This window comes from Nomascus leucogenys, chromosome 8, assembly GCF_006542625.1.
Source record: "Nomascus leucogenys isolate Asia chromosome 8, Asia_NLE_v1, whole genome shotgun sequence".
In the NCBI taxonomy this organism is placed as follows: Eukaryota; Metazoa; Chordata; class Mammalia; order Primates; family Hylobatidae; genus Nomascus; species Nomascus leucogenys.
Window position 1 is genome coordinate 82840281 of NC_044388.1, and position 24304 is coordinate 82864584.

Genomic DNA, 24304 nt, shown 5'->3' on the forward strand with positions numbered 1-24304 from the left:
ATTTATTTTCTGCATGGAGTCTGATCTTCTAAATAGTTTCTCAGTTGAGTAAAAACATGGATAGTATGAAACTATCTGTATAGTTCCATTAAATGTCATTCAAAAAAAGTCACTTGGAACAATTACTGGTTAATAACTTCAGGCATAAATGTAAGAAAATTATACTTCCACATCTTGTTGAAAAGGGCTTTATCCACAAATAATGCAAAGGGAACATACTAACAGGGCTTGGGTGTTACTGGTCATATTTCTAGTTAACCATGCTTTTTTATTCCCTGGAGTTCACCCTTCTTTTCTGTTTGGCCAGAACATGGCATGTAGGCTAGAGGTGGATAATAGGGACAGAGGCTGGAGAATGGCAGTAATATTCATTTATGCCTTCTTTAGAAAGTGATTGTGAGAAACACATTCACTCATCCAAACTCAAAGAATGGACTTGGAGACACAAAGAACAGTGGAAGCAAGACTTTGCATGGCAGTCTTGCAAAATTAAGTGTCTGGTAGGCAGGCACACCCAGGGCAGTTACAGCACGTAATTTATCTCCTAGCATGCAAGTCCCTCCCCCAGTTCCTCATTGGCCGAGTACCATCGGGTTACAATCTTTCCAGACAAAGCCTAAGTTTTATTATCCCCCTTATAAGGTTATACCCTCCCATCCCCTTCCCAGCTTAAGTTTTGATTTCCCAGTAACAAAACTTTCTTCCCTTTTATGGGCTGACCCCTCCTTTACAGTCTGTTCACTTATCGTGACTTTCCAGGTGCATGAGCTGTGTGGTGTTTTACATCCTTAGGCTGGCTGCCAGTACTTAGATTTATCATGCCTTGAAAATGGACCATTTAAAATGTTTTTTTCACAGTGATTATCCCATAAAATTTGAGAAAACTGATGTGAAATGAAATGGCAGGCCTTGAGGAATCCCTGGAGGTTTCATTTGAATACCTGAGGAAAAAACATTTTACAGTTAGTAAAGGGTTCATGAACCTGGAAGTTGGGTTTATGAAGGGACACTTGATTTAGTTTTCCAGAATCAGCTAGTATTTGCGCTTCCCACAGAAAATGTATCTTTATATAAAATTGCTTAATGTATTTATTGCCCATGTCTCCCATTAGAATGTAAATTCCAACTGGGTGGGAATTTTTATTGGTCTTGGTCATGTCTTTTTTTTTTTTTTTTTTTTGAGACGGAGTTTTGCTAAGTTGCCCAGGCTGGAGTGCAATGGCACGATCTCAGCTCACTGCAATCTCCACCTCCCAGATTCAAGTGATTCTCCTGCCTCCGCCTTCCAAGTAGCTGGAATTACAGGCATCCGCCATCCTGCCTGACAAATTTTTGTAATTTTAGTAGAGATGGGGTTTCACCATGTTGGCCAGGCTGGTCTTGAACTCCTGACCGCAGTTGATCCACCTCCTCGGCCTCCCAAAGTGCTGGGATTACAGGCGTGAGCCACAGCACCCGGCCGTGGTCGCTTCTTTATTCAATAAGTTTTAGTTAAATGAATTTGATAAATGGAAAGTTTTACTTGCTGATAGGTTGTCTTTATAGTACAAACATATTTTGTTTTACCCATATGATGAACTTTACATCGTTAGTGCTTCCTGTTATTGGCAATGGGATTATGATAAGTATGAGGATGAAAACTACAGCTGGTGAAAAAAAATAACTGCAGAGGGTTGAGGCATATGTTGCGTTCATGCTCCTCAATGCTTGCTGTATTAGTTTTGTATTGCTGCTGTGATAAAATACCACACATTCCATGACTTAAAACAGCACAAATTTATTATTTTACAGTTCTGGAAGTCAGAAGTCTGAAATGTGTCTTAGGGTAAAATACCTCTAGAGGCTCTAGGGGAAAATCTGTTTCCTGGCCTTTTTCAGCTTTTAGAGACTGCTGCAATTCTTGACTCACACCCCCTTTCTCCATCTTCAAGGAGCATCAGTCCAACCTCTGCTTCTGTTGGCATAGCTCCTCTCTCTGACTCTGGCCCCCTTGTCTCCCTCTTATAAGGATATTTGTAATTATATTTTGCCAATCTGGATAATCCAGAATAATCTCTCCATCTCAAGATCCTTAAGTTAATCACATTTGTAGTCTGTCTTGCCATGGAAGGTAACATATTTGCAGGTTCTAGGGATTTGGATGTGAACATTTTTTGAAGGGGGAAATGTTCACATCCAAATCCCTAGAACCTGCAAATATGTTGTCTTCCATGGCTATTCTGGTCTACCACCACCATTTAGAAATTTTTCTTTCACTGAAATTTTCACTCTTTGCTCATCCACTACTATTGCTTCAATGGCAAAAATACTGAAAAATTCTGAAAATTTAGAGGCACACAGCAGAGTTTCACCCTGAATCAAAAAATTTTATTCCTATCTCAGCTGAGAATTTCCTCATTATCTTGATAATAAATGGGAGGAAGGGAGAGCATTATGTGTTTTATCAACCATTTTAAAAGATTGAAATATAAGTTATAAACAATAATTGTCAAGTTGTAAGGCAGGTTTGCACCTCACCTGGTATTTCTTACCTTCTAAACATGCTGAAATTTTCTTTTCAGTTACATTCAAATGTGCGTTGTGCTTCAAAGCAGCAAACTTGGTAGGGCAGGCTTTTAATCACAAGGATGTTGCTTTTATTCTCGACATTTTTATAGCTTCTTTTTTTGAATTGTCTTTAGAGACAGTTCAGTAGACACACAGGAAAACATGGCTCATTATTTTAAGGTCACAAGGTACTTTGCTTGCTCTGTCTTCTTCCCTTCCCCATTGTTTTAGTCTAGTTAGCCTCATCTCCACTCCTTCCTCTGCTGATATTAGTGCCAGAGATCTGTGAGGTTGAGAGGAAGGCCTGGGGAGCCCAGAGTGTAGTTGGGAAGGCAGCAGGAAGAGCCTCACAAAGGGCTTACAAGGTAACAAACTCTAATGTACATTTGTGTGATCCAGTTCATTTTACATACTATTAATAAGTTGCTTGAGCATCAAAGTCATGTCATTAAAATAAATATGTATTGAGAACTGTATGTAATTTAATCTAAACTTTTATTAGTTCCCAATGTAAATATTATCTTAGATAAAAAGGTATACTCAAACAGACTTTTTGATGTATTGCTTTTTAACAGGGGAGGTGGGCTCAGTAAAGGAGAGACTGGAAAAATGTTGGAAATTTTCTGTACTGACTCTTCTCAAAGTATGTTTCAGTTTAGAGATTTTCTTAGAACAGCTCTATGATTTGAAGCTTTTCAACTTCAGTAATGAAAATTTACTAGTTAGGTAGGTACACGGATAAATTTAAAACATTTTAATAATGGCATCATATGAAATATTTATACCATATAATACAGGCTACAAATATTTTTGAATACTGGAGTTATTAAATGTAAACACAATTTACAAACCTCCTGATATTTTCAGTTTTTGAATTTACAAAATATTTGGCCAGATTCTTTCAGAGGCCCCATTCAGAAGAAAGTTTCTAAAATATTTGATATCTATATATATAGATATATAGATATATATACACAGACATATAATATTTTCCTCATAAACCAATTAATATTACTAGTCAATAAAATATATTTGTTATATACATACAGACATATAATATTTTCCTCATAAACCAATTAAGATTACTATTTAATAAAATATGTCCGGCCAGGTGCAGTGGCTCACACCTGTAATCCCAGCACTTTGGGAGGCCAAGGTGGGTGGGTCACGAGGTCAGGAGATTGAGACCATCCTGGCTAACAAAGTGAAACTCGTCTCTACTAAAAATACAAAAAATTAGCCAGGCGTGGCGGCGGGTGCCTGTAGTCCCAGCCATTTGGGAGGCTGAGGCAGGAGAATGGCGTGAACCCGAGAGGCGGAGCTTGCAGTGAGCCGAGATCGTGCCACTGCATTCCAGCCCGGGCAACAGAGCGAGACTCCATCTCAAAACTTAAATAAATAAATAAATAAATAAATAAATAAATAAATAAATAAAATATGTCCGTAACTGAAGAGTAATCAAACGAAGTGCAATGATAAGTCTTATTTTAGGCTCTAATTTCACATAAGAAAATTGTTTTTTTCTTTTTCCTTACAGGACAGGTATCCTCTATTTAACAAAACTGCCTACAGCCTAGTTAGTTGCTGCTCTCACCGTGTCTTTCAGAATAACCTGTTTTGGTCTGAAAGCCATCAGAAAACTTGAAATAAGTGAACCATGTAACAAGAGCTTATAGAAAAATAAAGAAACTGTATTAGGCCATTCTTGCATTGCTATAAAGAAATACCTGGCCGGGTGCCATGGCTCACGCCTGTATTCTCAGCAGTTTGGGAGGCCAAGTTGGGCAGATTACAAGGTCAAGAGTTCAAGAACAGCCTGGCCAACATGGTGAAACCCTGTCCCTATTAAGAATACAAAAATTAGCAGGTCATGCTGGCGCATGCCTGTAATCCCTGCTACTCGGGAGGATGAGGCAAGAGAATTGCTTGAACCTGGGAGGCAGTTGAAGTGAGCCAAGATCACGCCACTGCACTCCAGCCTGGGTGACAGAACAATACTCCGTCTCAAAAAAAAAAAAAAAAAATCTGAGATGGGGTAATTTATAAAGAAAAAAGGTAGAATTGGCTCACAGTTCTGCTGGCTTTACTGGAAGCATGGTGCTGCTCAGCATCCAGGAAAGCTTCAGGAAACTTACAATCATGGTGGAAGGCAAAGGTGGGGCAGGTGCTTCACAAGGCAAAAGCTGGAGCAAGCAAGGGGGTAGGGAAGGGAGGTGCCAGATACTTTTAAATGACCAGGTCTTGTGAGATCTTAGAGGGAGAGCTCACTTATCACCAAGGGGATGGCCCAAGACATTTGCAAGGAATCTACCTCCATCACCCAACTATCTCCCACCAAGCTCTGCCTCCAATATTTGGGATTACAATTCAACACGAGATTTGGGCAGGGACGCAAAGCCAAACCATGTCAAAAACAAACAAACAAAAAAAAGTTGTTCTTCGGCTTCCTTTGATGGCTCATCCCCTTGCTATAATAAGAATAAAAAGCTTTAAATTCTAAATCCACACTGTCCCACATGCAGCCAATCTCTGTATGTGAACATCAAGCACTTAAGTGTGCATAGTGTGAACTGAAATGTGCTGCAGGTGTAAAATACACATCAGATCTCAAAGACTTAGAATGAAAGAAGAATGTAGCGGCAGTTGGCAAGATGGCTGACTAGAAGCAGCTAGTATACATGGCTCTCATGGAGAGAAACAGAAAGGGCTAGTAAATACAACACCTTCAACTGAAACATCCAGGTACTTGTATTGGCATTAATCAAGGGAACAACTCAACCCACAAAGAATGAAGAAAAGCAAGACAGGATAATGGCCACCTGGGGGCAACATGAAGACAGGGTATCCTCCTCTGCCCAGGGAAGTGGTAAGTGAATGAGCAACCCTGGGAAACCATGCTTCTCCCACAGATCTTTGCAACCCTTGGGTCAGATCTCCTTGTGAACCCACTCCACCAGGGCCCTCTGTCTTCAGTCTGACAGAGAGAGTTACATGGAATCTTGGCAGAGCAGCCACTCAGGCATGTGTGGAGACCCTGGAGGCTTAGATACTTGAGCTTTCTGGCAAAAGTAGCTGCAGCTCTGGCAAAGAGGGAGGTTAGACTCTTGTACATACCCCTAGGAAAGAGGCTGAATCCAGGGGGCTGAGTAGCGGCAGGCCGCAGGCCCCATTTTCATGGCACCTCACAAGAAAGACCTGTTGGCTTGTAATTCCAGCCAGCTACCACTAGCAGCATTGCACCTCCCTAAGAAGGAGTTTCTGGGGGAGGGGTGGGCCACCATCTTTGCTGTTCAGGCACCTTAGCTGTTCTAGCCTTCAGGCTTTGGAGTGTCTGAGCCAACCCAGGGCAGAAGGGGATCCCCCAGCACAGCACAGCTGCTCTACCAAAACATGGACAGACTGCTGCTTTAACTGGGTGGCCAATCCCGTTCCTCCCCACTGGGCAGGACCTCCCAACAGGGGCCTCCAGCTATCCCCCACCCAAGCTCTCTAGCTGACAGAGATCTGAATCCCCGCCGCACAGCACTCCCAGAGGGTGGGGCAAGCGTATTAGTCCATTTTCACACTGCTGATAAAGACATACCCAAGACTGAGAAATTTACAAAAGAAAGAGGTTAAATTGGACTTACAGTTCCATGTGGCTGGGGAAGCCTCACAGTCATGGTGGAAGGCAAGGAAGAGCAAGTCACATCTTACGTGGATGGCAGAAGGCAAAAAATGAGAGAGCTTGTGCAGAAGAAAGCCTCTTTTTAAAACCATCAGATCTTGTGAGACTTATTCACTATCATGAGAAAAGCACGGGAAAGACTTGTTCCCATGATTCAATTACCTCCCACCAGGTCCTTCCCACAACACATGGGAATTCAAGATGAGATGTGGGTGGGGACACAACCAAACCACATCAGCAAGCCACCATCTTTGCTGTTTGGGCAACTTAGCCATTCCAGCCTTTGGGCTTTGGAGTGTCTGAGGTGACTGGGGTCTGAAATGAACCCCCAGGACAGCATGACTGCTCTATCAAAATGTGGCCAGATTGCTTTTTTAAGCAGGTCCTGATCCCGTTCCTCCTCACTGGACAAGACCTCCCAATCAGAGTCGCCAGCCACTTCCTACAGGTGCCTTTGGGCTGACGAAAGGTCTGTATCTATCTGGGACAAAGCTCCCAGAGAGGACAGGCTGCCATCTTTGCTGTTTTGCAGCCTTCGCTGGTGAGACCCACAGGTTCTGGAAAATCTGAGGTGACTAGGGACTGGAGTAGGTCCCAAGCATACTGCAGAAGCCCTACAGAAAGTGACCAGACTGTTATGTAGGTGCCCATTCCCGTATGTCCTCATCAGGCAGGTCCTCCAGGCCTGGGCCTCCAGCCATCCCCTGCCACAGCTGTCAAACCAGTACCAACTCAGCAACTCCATGGACAGAGCCTCCAGGGCAACTGAAAGCCTCTCTGCCACTGCCTCTGCAGGGAAACTGCCCTTGCCACCGTTGGACTAATGAAGGAGCAAAGACCCTAAGTGCCTTATCCACACCTCCAACAAGCTGCAGTTGACCCAAGGAGAGGAGGCTAGTCTGTTCCCATGGGTCCCACACATGCCCCACAGCTCATCACCAGACAGGGAATACCTGGCTTTGGCCCTATACAAACTCTCCATGTTGGGCTGATTGCACTGAATGATTGCTAACCTCCATCCCTCTGGGGTGGAGCCCCCATGAGTCAAGCAAATGACCCTTGGCACAACCACTACTAAGATCTCTTCTTCTTCTGCTTCTAAGCTGGGGAAGGAACATAAACACTGAGATCACCCCAGATTGGCAGTGGGCAGCCCAGGAGTGCCAAGTTGTGAACTACAGCCAGCATTCAAGGGGGAGTGGAACCCACACTTTCAGAGCAGTGAGAGGGAACACAGCTGCAACTGTGAGGAAACACAGGGAAACCACACAGCTGAGCAAGAGTCAACCAACTGACCAATAAGCCTAAGTGTCACCTACTGGATCACATCCCAAAGTTTCAATACCAAAAATACCTTATTAACATATTTCCCTCTGAAACCAAAGATAAGAAGTCAGCTTCAAATAAAAAGCATAGCTACACAAAGCCTCAGCCCTGTGAAAACATCCAGAAAAGAAGTCTATTGGCTGTACTCTATCTACACTGCAGTTAAAGGAACACCCACACACAGAGGTGAGAAAGAACCAATGCAAGAACTCCGGTGACTCAAATGGCCAGGGTGTCACATATTCTCCAAATGACCAAACCAGTTCTCCAAGAGTTCTTAACCAGGCCGAACTGGCTGAAATGACAGAAATAGAATTCAGAATATGGATAGGAACAAAGAACACTGAGATTCAGGAGGATGGCAAAACCCAATCCAAGGAAAATAAGCATCACAATAAAGTGATACAGGAGCTGAAGGACAAAATAGTTGGTACAAAAAAGAACATAATGGGTCTGACAGAGCTTAATAACACAACACAAGAATTTTGCAATGCAATCACAACTACAAACAGCAGAATACACCAAGCTAAGGAAAGAATCTCAGAACTTGAAGACTGGTTCTCTGAAATAAGACAGTCAGACAAAAATAAGGAAAAAAGGACAAAAAAGAAAGAACAAAACCCCTGAGAGGTATGGGATTATGTAAATAGGCCAAATCTATGAATCACTGGCATCCCTGAAAGGCAGGGGGAGAAAGCAAACAACTTGGAAAATATATTTCAGGATATCATCCATGAAAACTTCCTCAACGTTGCTACAGAGGCCAACAGTCAAATTCAGGAAATACAGAGAACTCCTGCAAGATTCTACACAAGAAAATCATCCCCCAGGAAAATCTGACATAATCATCAGATTTTCCAAGGTCGAAATGAAAGAAAAAATATTAAAGGCAACTGGAGAGAAAGGGCAGGTCACCTACAAACTGATTCCCATCAGGCTAACAGCAGACCTCTCAGTTGAAACCCTACAAGCCAGAAGAGACTGGGAGACTATTTTCAACATTCTTAAAGAAAAAAATTTCAACCAAGAATTTCATATCCAGCTGTACTAGTCCATTTTCATGCTGCTAATAAAGACATACCTGAGACTGGGCAATTTACAAAAAAAGAGGTTTAGGACGGGCGTGGTGGCTCACGCCTGTAATCCCAGCACTTTGGGAGGCCAAGGTGGGCAGATCACAAGGTCAGGAGATCGAGACCATCCTGGATAACATGGTGAAACCCTGTTTCTACTAAAAATACAAAAAATTAGCCAGGCACGGTGGTGGGCGCCTGTAGTCCCAGCTACTCAGGGGGCTGAGGCAGGAGAATGGCGTGAACCCGGGAGGCGGAGCTTGCAGTGAGCCGAAATAGCGCCACTCCAGTCCAGCCTGGGCGAAAGAGCAAGAGCGAGACTCCTTCTCAAAAAAAAAAAAAAAAAAAAAAGAAGTTTAATGGACTCACAGTTCCACATGTCTGGGGAGGCCTCACAATCATGGTGGAAGTTGAAAGGCATCTCACATGGTGGCAGACAAGAGAGAGGAAGAAGTGAAAGCAAAAACCCCTTAGAAAACCATCAAATCTGGTGAGACTTATTTACTACCATGAGAACAGTATGCAGAAAACTACCCCCTTGATTCAATTATCTCCCACTGGGTCCCTCTCATAACTCATGGGAATTATGGGAGTATAATTCAAGATGAGATTTCGATGGGGACACAGAGCCAAACCATATCATTTTGCCCCAGTCCCTCCCAAACCTCATGTCCTTATATTTCAAAACTAATCATGCCTTCCCAACAGTCCCCCAAAGTCTTAACTCATTTCAGCATTAACTGAAAAGCCCACAGTCCAAAGTTTAAAGTTTAAAATTTACATATTTGGGCTGGACACGGTGGCTCACTCCTGTAATCCCAGCACTTTGTGAAGGCAAGGTGGGCAGATCACTTGAGGTCAGGAGCTCAAGTCTGGCCAACATGGCAAAACTCCATCTCTACTACAAATGCAAAAAATTACCTGGGTGTGGTGGCACTCACCTGTAATCCCAGCTACACGAGAGGCTGAGGCAGGAGAATCACTTGAACCTAGGAGGTGGAGGTTGCGGTGAGCCAAGATCATGCCATTGCACTCCAGCCTGGGTGACAGAGTGAGACTCCATCTAAAAAATAAAAATTATATATTTGGCTCACGTTTGTAGCTCATATTGCACAGCACTATTCTAAATCATAAGGGCAATATTTTTTCCTGTACAATCAGATAGCTTCACTACCAAGTAGATTTGTTTAAATGAGTTGCAGTAAACTTACACATTAAAATATCTTTAATTCAAAATATTTTAAAGGCATTATCTATTTAATCAGCATCTCATTCTGTAAGAGTAGATCATTATGTCCCCCATGTTCCAAAGGCAGCACACAGAGATTTAAATGACTGACAACTATAGAAGTTGTACAGGTGCTCTAAGTCTATAGCTAGATTAAATTACAATGCCTTCAATTTTACTTTTCTTTTTTTTTCTTCTTTTTTCTTTTTTTTTGAGATGCAGTCTCGCTCTGTTGCCAGGCTGGAGTGCGGTGGCATGATCTCGGCTCAATGCAACCTCGGCCTCCCGGGTTCAAGTGATTGTCCTGCCTCAGGCTCCAGAGTAGCTGGGACCACAGGTGTGCACCACGATGCCCAGCTAATTTTTTTAATTTTTAGTAGAGATGGCGTTTCACCATGTTGGCCAGGATGGTTTTGATCTCTTGACCTCATGATCCACCTGCCTTGGCCTCCCAAAGTGCTGGGATTACAGGCGTGAGCCACCGCAACCAGCCTAATTTTATACTTTTCTTTGTATACTTCCTTTAGAGAGGCAATGGTCATTTTATCTAAAAAACAAAACAAAACAAAACAAAAGGTTTTTTCTAGAAAAAAGCAAATCATTGATCCTAGGAAAAAGGCTTAACATATAGGAGCTTAAATGATGAATCTCAACAGATTTTCCCTCAACCACAGCAAAAGACGAGAAAAACCTGAATCTATTGCTGCAGTTGGCAAAAGTGTTATAACAGAAAAGCTATCGAAATTCTCACCAATTCCGGTACTCCACAAATAACTCTTTCTGAATTATGTTTACAGAAGGGCAACTTGGTTGGTTTTCACCAATAAATGTGGTCATCTCCCTCTTTTTTTCTCTCTCTCCATATGTATACATGATATATATATATCATATATAGCCATCCATATATTCATATATATGTGTCTATATTTTATATATATCCATCCATCCATCCATCGCCAGAGAACCAAAACCTGGACTGTTTTTTAATAAGCTTCAAAAAGTTCCCTTTTCCCACAGCTAACGTTATACTCAATGATGAAAAGCTTTTCCTCTAAGAGATCAGGAACAAAATAAGGATGCTCACTCTCATCACTTCTGTTCAACATAGTACTGGAAGTCCTAGCCAGAGTAATTAGGCAAAATAAAAATAAAAATAAAAGGCATCCATATAGAAAAAGAAGAAATTCAAGAAGTGTCTCTGCTTACTGATGACATGACTTATATATAGAAAACCCTAATTCTCTACAGCTAGTGACAAAATAGAAGCCTATGGAAAATAAGTAGTCTGATCAAATTTTCATTACATAGTTATCCCAATCACAAAGTCACTATCACAATTTGAGATTAGCCTGAGAAATAGGGATCTTTGAGATGATTCCAATAGCCATGTGGTCCTATCATAACCCTGGAAATAGACTCAGGGAAACTGAATGACTTTGGCTCAAAGTCCTCCCAGCTAGCAGGCAAAAGAGGTGCTTCAGATTCAAACTCCTGTGCCCTTTCATATGCTACATTTCCTTGATACAGCAGTCCCCCCTTAGCTTCGGTTTTGCTTTCCATGGTTTCAGTTACCCAAGGTCAACTGCAGTCCAAAAATATTACATGGAAAATCTCAGAAATAAACAATTCACAGGTTTTACTTTGTGCACCGTTCTGAGTAGCATAATGAAATCTTGCACCATCCCACTCCTTCCCACCCAGAACATGAATCATCCCTTTGTCCAGTGTACCCATGCTGTAGACCTGACCCTCTTGTTAGACACTTAAGTAGCCTCCTCAATTATCCAATTCACTGTCTTTAATATTACAGTGCTGGTGTTCAAACTGCCTTTGTTTTACTTAATAATGGCCCCCAAACACAAGAGTAGTGATGCTGGCAATTCAGATATGTCAAAGAAAAGCCACAAATTGTTTCCTTTAAGTGAAAAGGTGAAAGTTCTCGAAAAAAAATTGTATGCTCACATCTACTGTAAAAATGAATCTTCTATGCATGAAATTGTGAAAAAGAAAAGAAATTCATGATCATTTTTCTGTCACACTTCATACTGCAAAAGTTATGGCCAGTGTGTAATAAGTGCTTAGTTAAGATGAAAGAGGCCGAAAATATCTAATAATCTGATTTTAAAATGGGCAAAAGATCTGAATAGACATTTCTCAAAAGAAGACATACAAATAGCCAACGAGTATATGAAAAAATGCTGAACATCAGAGAAATACAAATCAAAGCTACAATAGATATCATCTCACCCCAGTTAAAATTTATCCAAAATACAGGCAATAACAAATGCTGGAGAGGATGTGGAGAAAAGTGAACCCTCACGCACTGTTGGTTCATACATACAAAAGAAAAGTATGAATTTACATACATTCAATGAATGTAAATTAGTACAGCCACTATGGAGAACAGTATGGAGGTCCCACAAAAAAACTAAAAATAGAAGTACTGTATGATACAGCAATCCCATTGCTAGGTAATACCCCCCAAAAATGAAATCAGTGTTTCAAAGAGGTATCTGCATACCCATGTTTATTGCAGCACTATTAACAATAGCCAAGATTTGGAAGAAACCTAAGTGTCCATTAACGGATGAATGGATAAAGACAATGTGGTACATGTACACAATGGAGTACTATTCAGCCATAAAACAGAAGGAAATCCTGTCATTTGCAACAACATGGATGGAATCAGAGGTCATTATATTAAGTGAAATAAGCAAGGCACAGAAAGATAAACTTTGCATGTTCTCACTCATTTGTGGTAGCTAACAATTAAAACAAGTGAACTCATGAAAATAGAGTAGAATGATGGTTACCATAAGTTGGGAAGGGTAATGAGGGGAGCAGGGGTGGGAAATGGGGAGGGTTGATGGATACAAAACATGGTTAGAAAGAATGAATAAGACCTACTATTTCATAGCACAACAGGGTGACTATAGTCAATAATAACTTAATTTTTACATTTATTTTTATTTTTTGTTTTTATTTTTGAGACAGAGTCTTGGTCTGTTGCCTGGGCTGGAGGGCAGTGGCGTGATCTTGGCTCACTGCAACCTCCTCCTCCCAGTTTCAAGCAATTCTCCTGCTTCAGCTGGGATTACAGGCGCCCGCCACCACACCTGGTTAATTTTTTTTGTATTTTTAGTAGAGACAGGGTTTCACCGTGTTGGCCACGCTGGTCTCGATCTCCTGACCTCATGATCCGCCCACCTTGGCCTCCCAAAATGCTGGGATTACGGGCGTGAGCCACTGCACCCAGCCCTGATAAACTCTTTTTAACAATTCTTTTCATCAACAAGCTTAGCAGGTACTGATGCCACCTCTCTTAATTCCTAAGACAATTAAGAGCTATGGCATCGCCAGGCGCGGTGGCTCACGCTTGTAATCCCAGCACTTTGGGAGGCCGAGGCGGGCGGATCACGAGATCAGGAGATCGAGACCACGGTGAAACCCCGTCTCTACTAAAAATACAAAAAATTAGCCGGGCGTGGTGGCGGGCGCCGTAGTCCCAGCTACTCGGAGAGGCTGAGGCAGGAGAATGGCGTGAACCGGGGAGGCGGAGCTTCCAGTGAGCCAAGATTGCGCCACTGCACTCCAGCCTGGGCGACAGAGCGAGACTCCGTATCAAAACAAAAAACAAAACAAAACAAAAAAGAGCTATGGCATCAATACCTGCTATGCTTGTGATTATTGGAGATGCGGATGGCAGTGCACAGTGAGGTCATGAAGTATTGTTGGAATTAAATATTTGACAAAACAAAGTGTGTGGTTAGGCAAACCCATATTAGACATTCAACCTATGTTCATTGAAAAGGTTCCGGACAGAATTTTAAGGTAAATTTTTTAGAGCCTTTTTTGGTTTGGTTTCTGCTGAAGTGGAGCCCTTTAGACATAATAAAGTGGCAAGTGATTTTGTAAGAGGCTTGCTTACCTTATTACCTGACACTCTTCGATTAACCGTTTCTTGAGGTCTTTTATGAACACCTCTTATCTAACTGGCTACCTCAACTGTGCCATAGGAAAAGGAAACAAGGCAGCTGGACTTTTACCGCTTTTATCCCCTTCTCTGACTTTGATATTTCTGGCAGGAGAAGGAAGTGGGCCAAGGAATGACTTGAAGGGGAGAGGCTCCCAGGAAGATAGGACGAGTTTATAGTAAATGTGCATTTGCCCTTCCGATAAAGGCCATTATAAGGGTAAGAGCTCCAGTACGCTGCAGGGATGCAGGCTTCATACATCTATCTATTGTTGGCACTTTTGTTATTTCCTCCCAAAGGGATTCTTGCTTTTCTCTATAGGCTACATAGGAAGTTGAAAGAGCTGGAAAAGCAATTTTCTTTTCCTCTCCTTCTTAACCATTTCCCCTGATCCTCAGACACAAGGTCCCTGCTTTGTCCTTGGCAGGGAGGCACAGGGTTGGGGCTGGCCAAACTCTGAGGCAGCCCTCTCCCCACCCAGTAAACTAAAGTGAGCTCATTTTAACAAGAAGCTAATTAAAGACCTAGAAATACTTTTAACAATGAAGGATATTTTCCTTTGGTTAAAAAAAATCAGATTGAGCTTATGAATTTTAACAAATATTTTCACCTTCATGTCAATCTGGACTTCCTCTATTAGAGGGAGTTTATCTACTGAAAATGATAACACAGAGAATGAGATAATATTTCAGTTTGGTTAGTTAGCTCAGCTATTGTCTTCTAATCTTAAATGGCCAATTTAACAATAGTTCTTTCTTCACCCTCTGCCAAAAGTAATTTTAATTGATTAAGTCTGCCTTTCTTACACGGGATTACCATATTGTTATCATGTTAAGAATATTGTTTTACAAAATATTTTGAAAGAAAACAGAATTTTGAAAACCTCATTTTAGTTTTCTTTTTTTTTATTTCTCTTGTAGAAAGCTTTCTGTAGCGTGCCTGAGCCTTTTTTTAGGTAGTAGACAACTGAAATTCTGACTCATGCTTTCTCCAAACCCTCTTGTATACTGGACTCCCCAATAAATAAATGGGTATTTCTTTTCCATCCTGTGACATACTTTTTTTTTTTTAGACGGAGTCTGTCACCCAGGCTGGAGTGCAGTGGCACGATCTCAGCTTACTGCAAGCTCCGCCTCCTGGGTTCTCGCCATTCTCCTGCCTCAGCCTCCCAAGTAGCTGGGACTACAGGCGCCCACCACCACGCCTGGCTAATTTTTTGTATTTTTAGTAGACACGGGGTTTCACCCTGTTAGCCAGGGTGGTCTCGATCTCCTGACCTCGTGATCCACCCGCCTCGGCCTCCCAAAGTGCTGGGATTACAGGTGTGAGCCACTGCGCCCGGCTGACATACTTGTTCTTTATGTGCAACCACTTGACTTGCAGGAGGCTACAGACAATGAACAAACAATACAGCCTTGATTACTGAGTAGATTATTCCTACACAAGTTATTCCTATTTCTCTTAAAGTTAAGCAGTCAGGTTTTCAGAGCAGCAATTCATTATGATACATTATGAGGAAAAATATTGAGGCAGTAATTTGCTTTTGATGTATGTTACAAAGCTATAATGAATATTTTTAAAGATTTTTAAGAATCAGACTGTAATTTTTGATATGAAAACATATTTTGCAAATTAAAATATAGCTTCTAATTGCAGTAATGCAGCAGTTTTTTTTAAGTAAAACAAATGAGGCAGTGCACTGTCAGCCTGGGTAACACCAGTGTTGGTGAGAGTGCAGGGAAACAATCAGTTTTGCACACTACTAATAATGACACCTTTCCCAGGACGATTTGTGTCAGACGTCTTGGGTTCTGCATACTCTTTGAACCAATCTTATGCGTTAAGCATTATTATTCCATTTGTAGATGAAGAAACTGAAATTCTGACACTAACTTTCCAAGGTCATATAACAAATTAGTGGTGAAGCTGGGATTCACATTTCCAGCTATCTGATCTAAAGCTTACATGTAACCTCTATATCATAAATCTCATTTGATAATGTAGGATTTGTTTTTGAAAGTTTTGCACAATGAAATAATATGCAACAATTTAACATGCTGTACAACAGTATATAATGACATGGAAAAATGTGTGCTAAATTACAAATAGCAAATGTAAAATTAAAAACAATATAATTTTAAAGGTGCATAAATATATAAATAAAACAGATATGTGTGACATAAATGTAGATGCATATCTAAAAAGACTGGTGAGATCACTAGTAACTTATTTTCTTCATTTTATTTATCTGTCTTCCTAAATTATCTACCTTTGTATTAAAAATTGTCTTTTTAAAAATGTTTTTCAGTTATCAAACTGTAAACTTGCAATTTTAAGACATAATCTGCTCTTATTTCAAAAGGTATACAAAAATGAGACACAATTATCAATTTAAAAATAGATTACTACAATTCTCTAGTGGTCCATCTTTATTTCTTCTTACTTTAAGTCTAAACATTATAATTTCCCTAAGGTTGTTTACACTGCATTTGTATCGCAAAAGGAAAGAAATCTAGAGAAACTGAGCAAGGGAACAGCAAAAACCCCTGGAACTACTACTAACTGGCCTTTCATCTCTGGTGTGAATATCATTATTCCATGCTGTGATCCTCTAAGCAGGCACTGAATTTTGTACCTTAAAATGAGACTATAGTATTGTCCAAATGAGGGACTCCACAGGAAAAAGAATATCAAGAACTCATGTTTATTTACTGATAAAAGATAAGGATGGGAAAAACAAAGACTTGCTAACTTTCCCATGTTGATCTTCACTAGTAAAACCGCTCAGCATGTTTGTTCAGTCTGCAGCTTCTTTCCTTGTGACTTACAAGGTGTTATTTTAGCATGAATGGAACCCCCTGAGTAATGTGACTGACTCAGGAAGAGCCAGTTCATGCAGCTATTAGCCTCCAGTTCTATCCCAGTAAAGAGAATATTCTTGTTAGATTTGTGGAAAGGCTCTGAGAGGAAGGAAGAGACATTAGTGAGAATTTCCCTCAGATAAAACATGTTTTAATTTAAAGAAATCCTGCTCAATTATTTCTCCCCCACCAATATTATATATGAATAGTTTAGGATGGAAATTGAAAGCCTTGCTTTTTGTCAAGAAATTTTTTTCCTGCCAAATTTCCCATTGTTATAATGCAAACACATATATTTAATGGACAGGCCAATCTTCCTCCTACTTTTTTTCTGCGTAAAGATTGGTTCAGTTCTAGAGTCAAGGACTGAAGAGTTTCTACTACATCCTTTCCGTGAGTTAAAGTAGTAACTGCATATAGTACTTTATTTGAATTTTATTGCATTTCTAAGTATTAAATGTACATCAGACAATTTAGCAAATACCAAAAAGCCCAAGGAAGATTACAATCACCCATAATCCCACCACTCAGAAAAAAACCCTTATTACTAATAGTAAAAATTACTAAGTTGGTTATTAGTTTAAAAGGGTGCAGTAAAATGTCAAGAACACTTAAGTAGAAATTAAAAAAAAAAAACTAAGGAAAAAGTAAAGGCATTTAAATTTGCTTTCAAATGAGGAAAACAAAGATTACCTATCCACAAACATGTTTTCCAGATTCCCTTCCTCCTTGGAAGTATCCACGAAATAGAATCAATGTGATTAAGAGACCATAGTAGTCAGTTCTCTTGCCTAAACTCTATGCTCAATCATACCTCTGGTTGTTACTGTATAAAAGATGAACGTTTTTCAGCAGTCGGGTATATCTACAAAGGCTCCTAATCACCAAATTACAGTAATACTTTAGGAATGAACGAAGGGCTGGGCAAACTGTCATCAAAATCTATTACCTGTTTTACCTACTGAATTTCAGATTTCACTCTCTTTAACTGCTAAAAGAGTTTTTTCCCTTGTGAAATTTAATAAGCACTTTCTGCTACCAATTTCCAATAGAAAACTCCATACGATCACAGCATAAAACAACTGAGGGTGGCTAAAAAGAGATATACTTAGGAGTCATGTGATAAAGGCCAAAGAGCCGCCCAAAGGACTTGAGTAGATGAAATTATTTTAGTGTATGAAGTCTATTTGGTGTACAAAGTCTATTTCTTGGAATGACACATCTCATGTGACCTAGGCTCTGTGAAAGTAAGGGTTTTGTGGACAACTATCTCTGGGAAATGCTTTACAGTATATATTCTTCTTGAGCTTATTATATATTAGCATATTAAGGGTTATGAGCAGTCAAGAAAAAATAAAGTAATTCACCTTTGTTTCAGACAATGTTTCCCAAACTTCTTTGACCATGAATCCTTTGGAGGCATAACACTATTAATAACTCAAGATGCTCAGGATTTGTGGAACACATTTTATGAATGCCACCTTAATGAATATATTGTCCAGGATCTTCAGCCATATTAGTAATCCAGAGTTAAGCAAACTCAACAATGCTCACTCCTTTATTTAAACGTATATAACTTAATTTGAATAATTTACCATTATAAATATTTATTTTAAAAAATCAACATATACGAGTAAATTTTAAAGTATGTAAATAATATCTCAATAAAGCTATTTGGGTTTAAGAAATCAATGTGTTGTTTCAGAAATACTGAAAAGTAGAGTTACTTAGTGAATACGATATCAGGGCAAAAATAGGATAGTTTTCAGTAATATTTTATGCTGGCCAAGGTGACTCATTCCTGCACGATATGAGAAGATACATCTACAGTTACTGTAATGTCTTCCAGACTCTATGCCTCTCTCCCAATCCTACCTCTTCTAGCTTTTTTCCCAAATATTCTGGCTAATGCTTATAAATTAATCTACTTAAGTCCTCCTAATAGTACAAGAGAGTAAACGCATACTGCAGGGTGGCAATGAACAGCAGTAGCCATAGTCCAAAACAGCCCACTATAAATGTAGTCTTTTACCTAATGTTTTCCAGGCATATATATGTGAAAAAATATTTTAAGAATTGCAAAGATTAAAAGTTTCTAATTCCAAATCTTTAGGTATAACTGCTATATAAAGAATATATGTTATATATTTACCTGTGATATTATATGGTCTAATACACATCAAATATAACCTATTTGAGAAGCAAGGTTCAAAGCTAAAAATCTCCCTTCTAATCTTACTAATTTTTTCTAGAAGTAAAAATTGACAAGGTTGATATAAGTGCTAAATCAGAATCATACTCCATGCATCTGTCCTAGAGTTGATACAAGAAAAGCTTATCTCATTTGTTGCCATAGATAGATTATACCAGCTAAATAAATTTCAATGGTCACTTTTAGTTTCTTTATCTCTTGGTTCAAATACAAGTAGCATAAAAAGAAAAGAAGATGGTACTTTTTAATATGCAAACCATTTACTGAACTATTTACTATTTTAAAATATCATTCTTAAAAGAGGCCACAAAAATTACAACATTCAGAAATTTTAGGTAAACTCCAAAGGTAAGCTTTTTTTTTTTTCTTTTGTAGTCAACTTGTACCAAGTTTAGCAGCAAGAGGACACTTCCTTAGAGACTTTCAGTTGAATTAAACTCAGTTTCCGCTGGTGCTATGTAAAGCATCCACGATGGTTTTATTGTACTCTGCAATCTGCTTGGTCACATTTTTCTTAATTGGCTGGTAATCACTCTCTTGACTCTTGGTTGCTATGACTAATTACATGAGTTAAGGGTGAAAACAATGTCAATAAAAATCTAATTGTGGCTGAGAAAGGAACTAAATACTGATAGTTTTCATACTGAAGATGGTACAAAAAAGCACAATTAGAATAGTTTAAAATACAGTAATTATTTTAACAGATTAAGCATCGATTAAAACCTAAAATGCCAAGCTAAACTTATTGCAAAAAATTCATACACAATGTAAACACTTTTTAATACTTAATATGTTATGCATTTTTAATCTAATTCTGGTCTTAGAACAATCTAACGTTCAATAAACTAGTTCCCATATTCAAACACACATACACACATACACATACCACGTTCTCTAGAGTACCACAAATAATTTAAGGCAAATTTCTAGACTTCACTCTGCTCCCAAATCACCTACTTTATGTTGCACAAAACTCCAGTGCTAGACTTAGAGCATACTGTGAAGAAGTCCTCTATTTTTAAACTAAGTTGCACTAACACTGGCAACAGAGCACCTAAAACACCTTATGTGGAGGTAAGCTGGGGTCCAGGCTGCTTCTGAGCTGAAGTTCAGCACCACCCTAGGGGAGAACCTATGCTGCCACTGAGTCAGGATCTAGTTCTCCAGGCAGAGACACCCTTGAATGGGTCAAAGAAGGGAATAGGAAACAACTTTTAAGGAAATATTTGTTACAACTTCACAACACATGTTCTCAACAGCTGCTTGCTGTCTCCTATAATCAAACTAAAGGTAAACAATAAGATGAGACATAAGTATCATCTTTGTAGACATATAATGGAGTTGAAATGGCTAAAACATGGATGAGCTTGGAAGTCAAACTTCTCAGGATCTTACTTAGTTTACCTCCCTTTGCTGCCCAGATATTCAAGGTAGAACCATATAAACAACAAACAACTATACTATATATTATGTACATATATATATATATATATATATATATATATACACTTGTGGATATATAACTATATGCTTATATATAATTCTCCAAACGCTATGAGAAGGAAATATTAACTGTATTTTAGAGATTTTAGAGATGATACAATTCTGGGGCTGAGAGCAGTGGCTCATGTTTCTAATCCCAGCACCTGAGCAGGCCGAGGTGGGATTGAGCCTAGGAGTTTGAGACCAGCCTGGCTAAGGTGGCGAGATCCCTGTCTCTAAACAAAAAAGAAATTCTTGCCGTGTTTATCAGAAGATTTACTGATAATGTTTAACTTTACCCAAGCCCTGTGATCCTGGAAAACTGAATCTTAAGAGATGATACAGTTCTAGCTTGAACAGATTAAATTGTCCAAAGTTTGTAATTTATAAGCAGTAGAGTTAACATTTAAAATTGGATCGCCCGACTCCAAAATCTGGGCACTTAATCACTATGCCACATTAAGTCTTTGTACTCCTTTTTTGGCAATTCCCAAAATCTGCTTTCTATCAGTTACTTGAGGGCGCGTGCGCGGGTGCGCGCGCACACACACACACACACACACACACACCTCTTAACGATTGTGGAATTGAAACAGTCATATTCATTTAATTTAGCTCAGTGTTTTGTACATATTTGGTATTTAATAAATAGGTGTTGAACTAAATTTGAGTCTTTAAAAATATTCCTAGAAAAAAAAAAACTCAGTCAACTTCATTTTCAGCTTTTTTTTTTTTTTTTCTTTTTTTGAGACAGTCTTGCTCTGTCGCCCAGGCTGGAGTGCAGTGGTGCAATCTCGGCTCACTGCGAGCTCCACCTCCTGGGTTCACGCCATTCTCCTGCCTCAGCCTCCCAAGTAGGTGGGATTACAGGCGCCCACCACCATGCCCGGCTATTTTTTATTTTTATTTTTTAGTAGAGATGGGGTTTCACCGTGTTAGCCAGGGTGGTCTCAATCTCCTGACCTTGTGGTCCACCTGCCTCAGCCTCCCAAAGTGTTGGGATTATAGGCATGAGCCACCGCACCCGGTCCCATTTTCAGCTTTTTAAAGGATACATTCTTTCATCACAAAATTATTTTGCTCAAGGTGTTGCCACTTTCTCTCCAAATTTGTAAGCTAAAAACATAAAAGAAAAATATTAATTAGTACCCATATTTAAAACAATTAAATGTGTTTCTAAGAGGATAAGACAGAAAAAACTCTCCAACTTTAAATCTTATCAACTTACATTTTATTGAGATAAAGCCATGGTAGAAAAAAAAAGATTAAATAATAGTAAATACATTAATACAGTGATGAATCCTATAACGTTTTACTCTATATATTTATTTTAATTATAAAATATTTTAAATGTTTACTATACCAATGAACATGCCAACTGAAAGACAATTTATGATTTTCCTTTCCCTAAAAAAATTTTTAAAAGAAAAATGGGACATGATGGGAATCTCTTCTTAAAATCTGGAAGTCTAATGCCACAAATATAATATATATTCAAACACTGTCAAAGGTTCAGCCATATAGGAGAAACTTCCTTATTTCCAGGGCTAAATTTCCTGTCTAATTCCACAAGCTGTGATAAGAGCAGAGCTGCAGTGTGAAGATTATAAGAGAGCTGGTAAAAAGCTGGCACTGTTACAATAATTTCTGCATCAACAGGAAGCTAATGTGGATATTATATTGATGGTTGCTTCCTCAGAAGACAATTTTACTGTTATAGAATTAAATTGTTTTTCTGATTTAATTAACCTTGTAACTCTGGTTATGGTCTTTCTTTTTTAAGATGCACATAGTTTTTTCCAAAGCAAAGGACCATTTGAAAATTGAAATGCTAAAACAATGTTCCACCTGGACATTTCAAAGAAGTAATGATTATTTTTAAAAATACAATAATTGAAGCAACAGTGGAAATGTTTCTTTCTATCCTCACGTTAAAATAATTTTCAGGGCGTAAATTCAGGCTTGATGTAGATCCATCTCATTGTTTCCTCCAAAGAGATAAATCTAGATATTAGAATGAATCATAGCTAATTAATTATGTGAACTGTATGTGCTGTGAGCTGGTATTACTAAATCACATCAATCTTCCCCAGACAGGACCTTGAAGTTAAGATGGACTTAAGGAAGCAGTCAGCAGTTTCTGGCAGTAAATCTCTAATAACCTTCAGCAAAGTCAAGTACCAGACTTTTTTGTCATTGTTTCATACAAACAGGTGGCCTTCTTATAATGCATCAGACCTGTTAAGTGCTATAGGAATGGTATAAAAGCAATGCTGTGTCAGATGGTCAAATTCCTTTTACATTATACCTCTATATTATTGACTCCTTTAAACCTCCAAGGACATCATGAAGAAAAAATTCATTTTGAAAATCTGTTTTTCCCTAACTTATTTAAATAATCTGTTACATAAAATTCTTTATAGATGCCAAAAGCCAGTAGGAAGACCAGGATTTGATTTAATCAGTTGGGATTCACAAAAGATGACAAATAACACAGAGAAGGATTCAAAATTGTGGCTTATGTTATGATCTCCAGTTATCAATACGTGGAGTTAAGAATAAAATTAGCAATTAATGTGGGGATAAACAAGGTAACCACTCATTGGCTCTAAGAAATGGTGTTTTTCAAGTGCTTTCCACCTTAAATCATCTATTCAGTGAATGAGGAGGGCTAATATTCCATAAGAAGTATCAGTATTTTTTTCTAAGAATCACTGAAGACAATGACCCCACAAACTTTGTCTTGTTTCTTCCCCAGCACTCATCCTCACTCTAAACAACCTAAGAAAATTGTGTCACTTATAAGTCTGTATCTAGGTTTGCATATGAAGTAGAATAGAGTAACTGGTAAATTTGAATTATGTAAATTAGTGATTTCTAAGCTTTTAGTAGCTGTAGCAAGCTTTCATGAGATTCTACCCTTTTCAAAAAGAATGTAAGGTGTATGTTGTTTTCAAATGGTACATCCATACAATGAAATAGCTAATGCTATAGAAATGTCACCAAAGGCCGAGTGTGATGGCTTACACCTGCAATCCCAGCACTTTGGGAGGCCGAGGCGGGTGGATGACCTAAGGTCAGGAGTTTGAGACCAGCCTGGCCAACAAGGTGAAACCCTGTCTCTACTAAAAATACAAAAAAATTAGCCAGGCGTGGTGGCTGGCGCCTGCAATCCCAGCTACTTGGGAGGCTGAGGCAGAAGAATTGCTTGAACCCAGGAGGTGGAGGTTGCAGTGAGCCAAGATCACACCACTGCACTCCAGCCTGGGTGACAAGAGCAAAACTCCATCTCAAAAAGAAAAAAAAGGCTGAGCACAGTGGCTCATGCCTGCAATCCCAGCACTTTGGGAGGCTGAGGCAGGAGGACAGCTTGAGGCCAGGAGTTCAGGACTAGCCAGGGCAATACAGCAAGACCCCGTCTCTATAAAAAATAATAAAAATTGGCTGGGCATGGTGGTCTGTGCCTGTAGTCCTAGCTACTCGGGTGGCTGAGGCAGGAGGATCGGAGTCCAGGAGCTCCAGGTTGCAGTGAGCTACAATTATGTCACTACACTCCACCCTGGGCAACAGAGTGAGACTCTGTTTAAAAAAAAAAGAAAAAAGGCTGAAAAAGTTAAGAAAATGTTGAAAGACTATATGAATAGCATGATTTCATTTTTTGTAAAAACAATATGGATGTATGATTGCAAAGGATGAAAAGACTACAAGGATATGGCACCAAAATGTTAACAACGGTTGTACCTAGGTAGTGGAAAATCAAATGACATTATTTTTATTTTGCTCTATCATGAGCACATAACTATATGAAGAAAAAGAGAGTTTTTTTTTTTTTTTTTTTTTTTTTTGAGACAGAGTCTCGCTCTGTCACCCAGGCTGGAGTGCAGTGGCATGATCTCAGCTGACTGCAAGCTCCACCTCTCAGGTTCAAGCCATT

General features: G+C 39.3%; 1 protein-coding gene across 5 annotated transcripts in view; it reads right to left on the reverse strand.

Moving 5' to 3' along the window:
• Positions 1–914: 914 nt before the first annotated feature.
• IFT74 (intraflagellar transport 74) overlaps positions 915–24304 on the reverse strand; it is a 126621-nt gene continuing 103231 nt past the window's right edge. For 4 of the 5 annotated variants that reach the window (XM_030817599.1, XM_030817600.1, XM_030817602.1 and 1 more), the window contains 2 exons: positions 21426–21486; positions 19127–19445 (listed from right to left, as the gene is read on the reverse strand). In XM_030817599.1, the coding sequence (XP_030673459.1) occupies positions 19327–19445; positions 21426–21486 (180 nt within the window). In that variant the 3' untranslated portion in view covers positions 19127–19326. Of the gene's footprint in view, positions 942–19126; positions 19446–21425; positions 21487–24304 lie in introns of those variants that run through there. The other variant, XR_004031409.1, reaches the window with a different exon arrangement.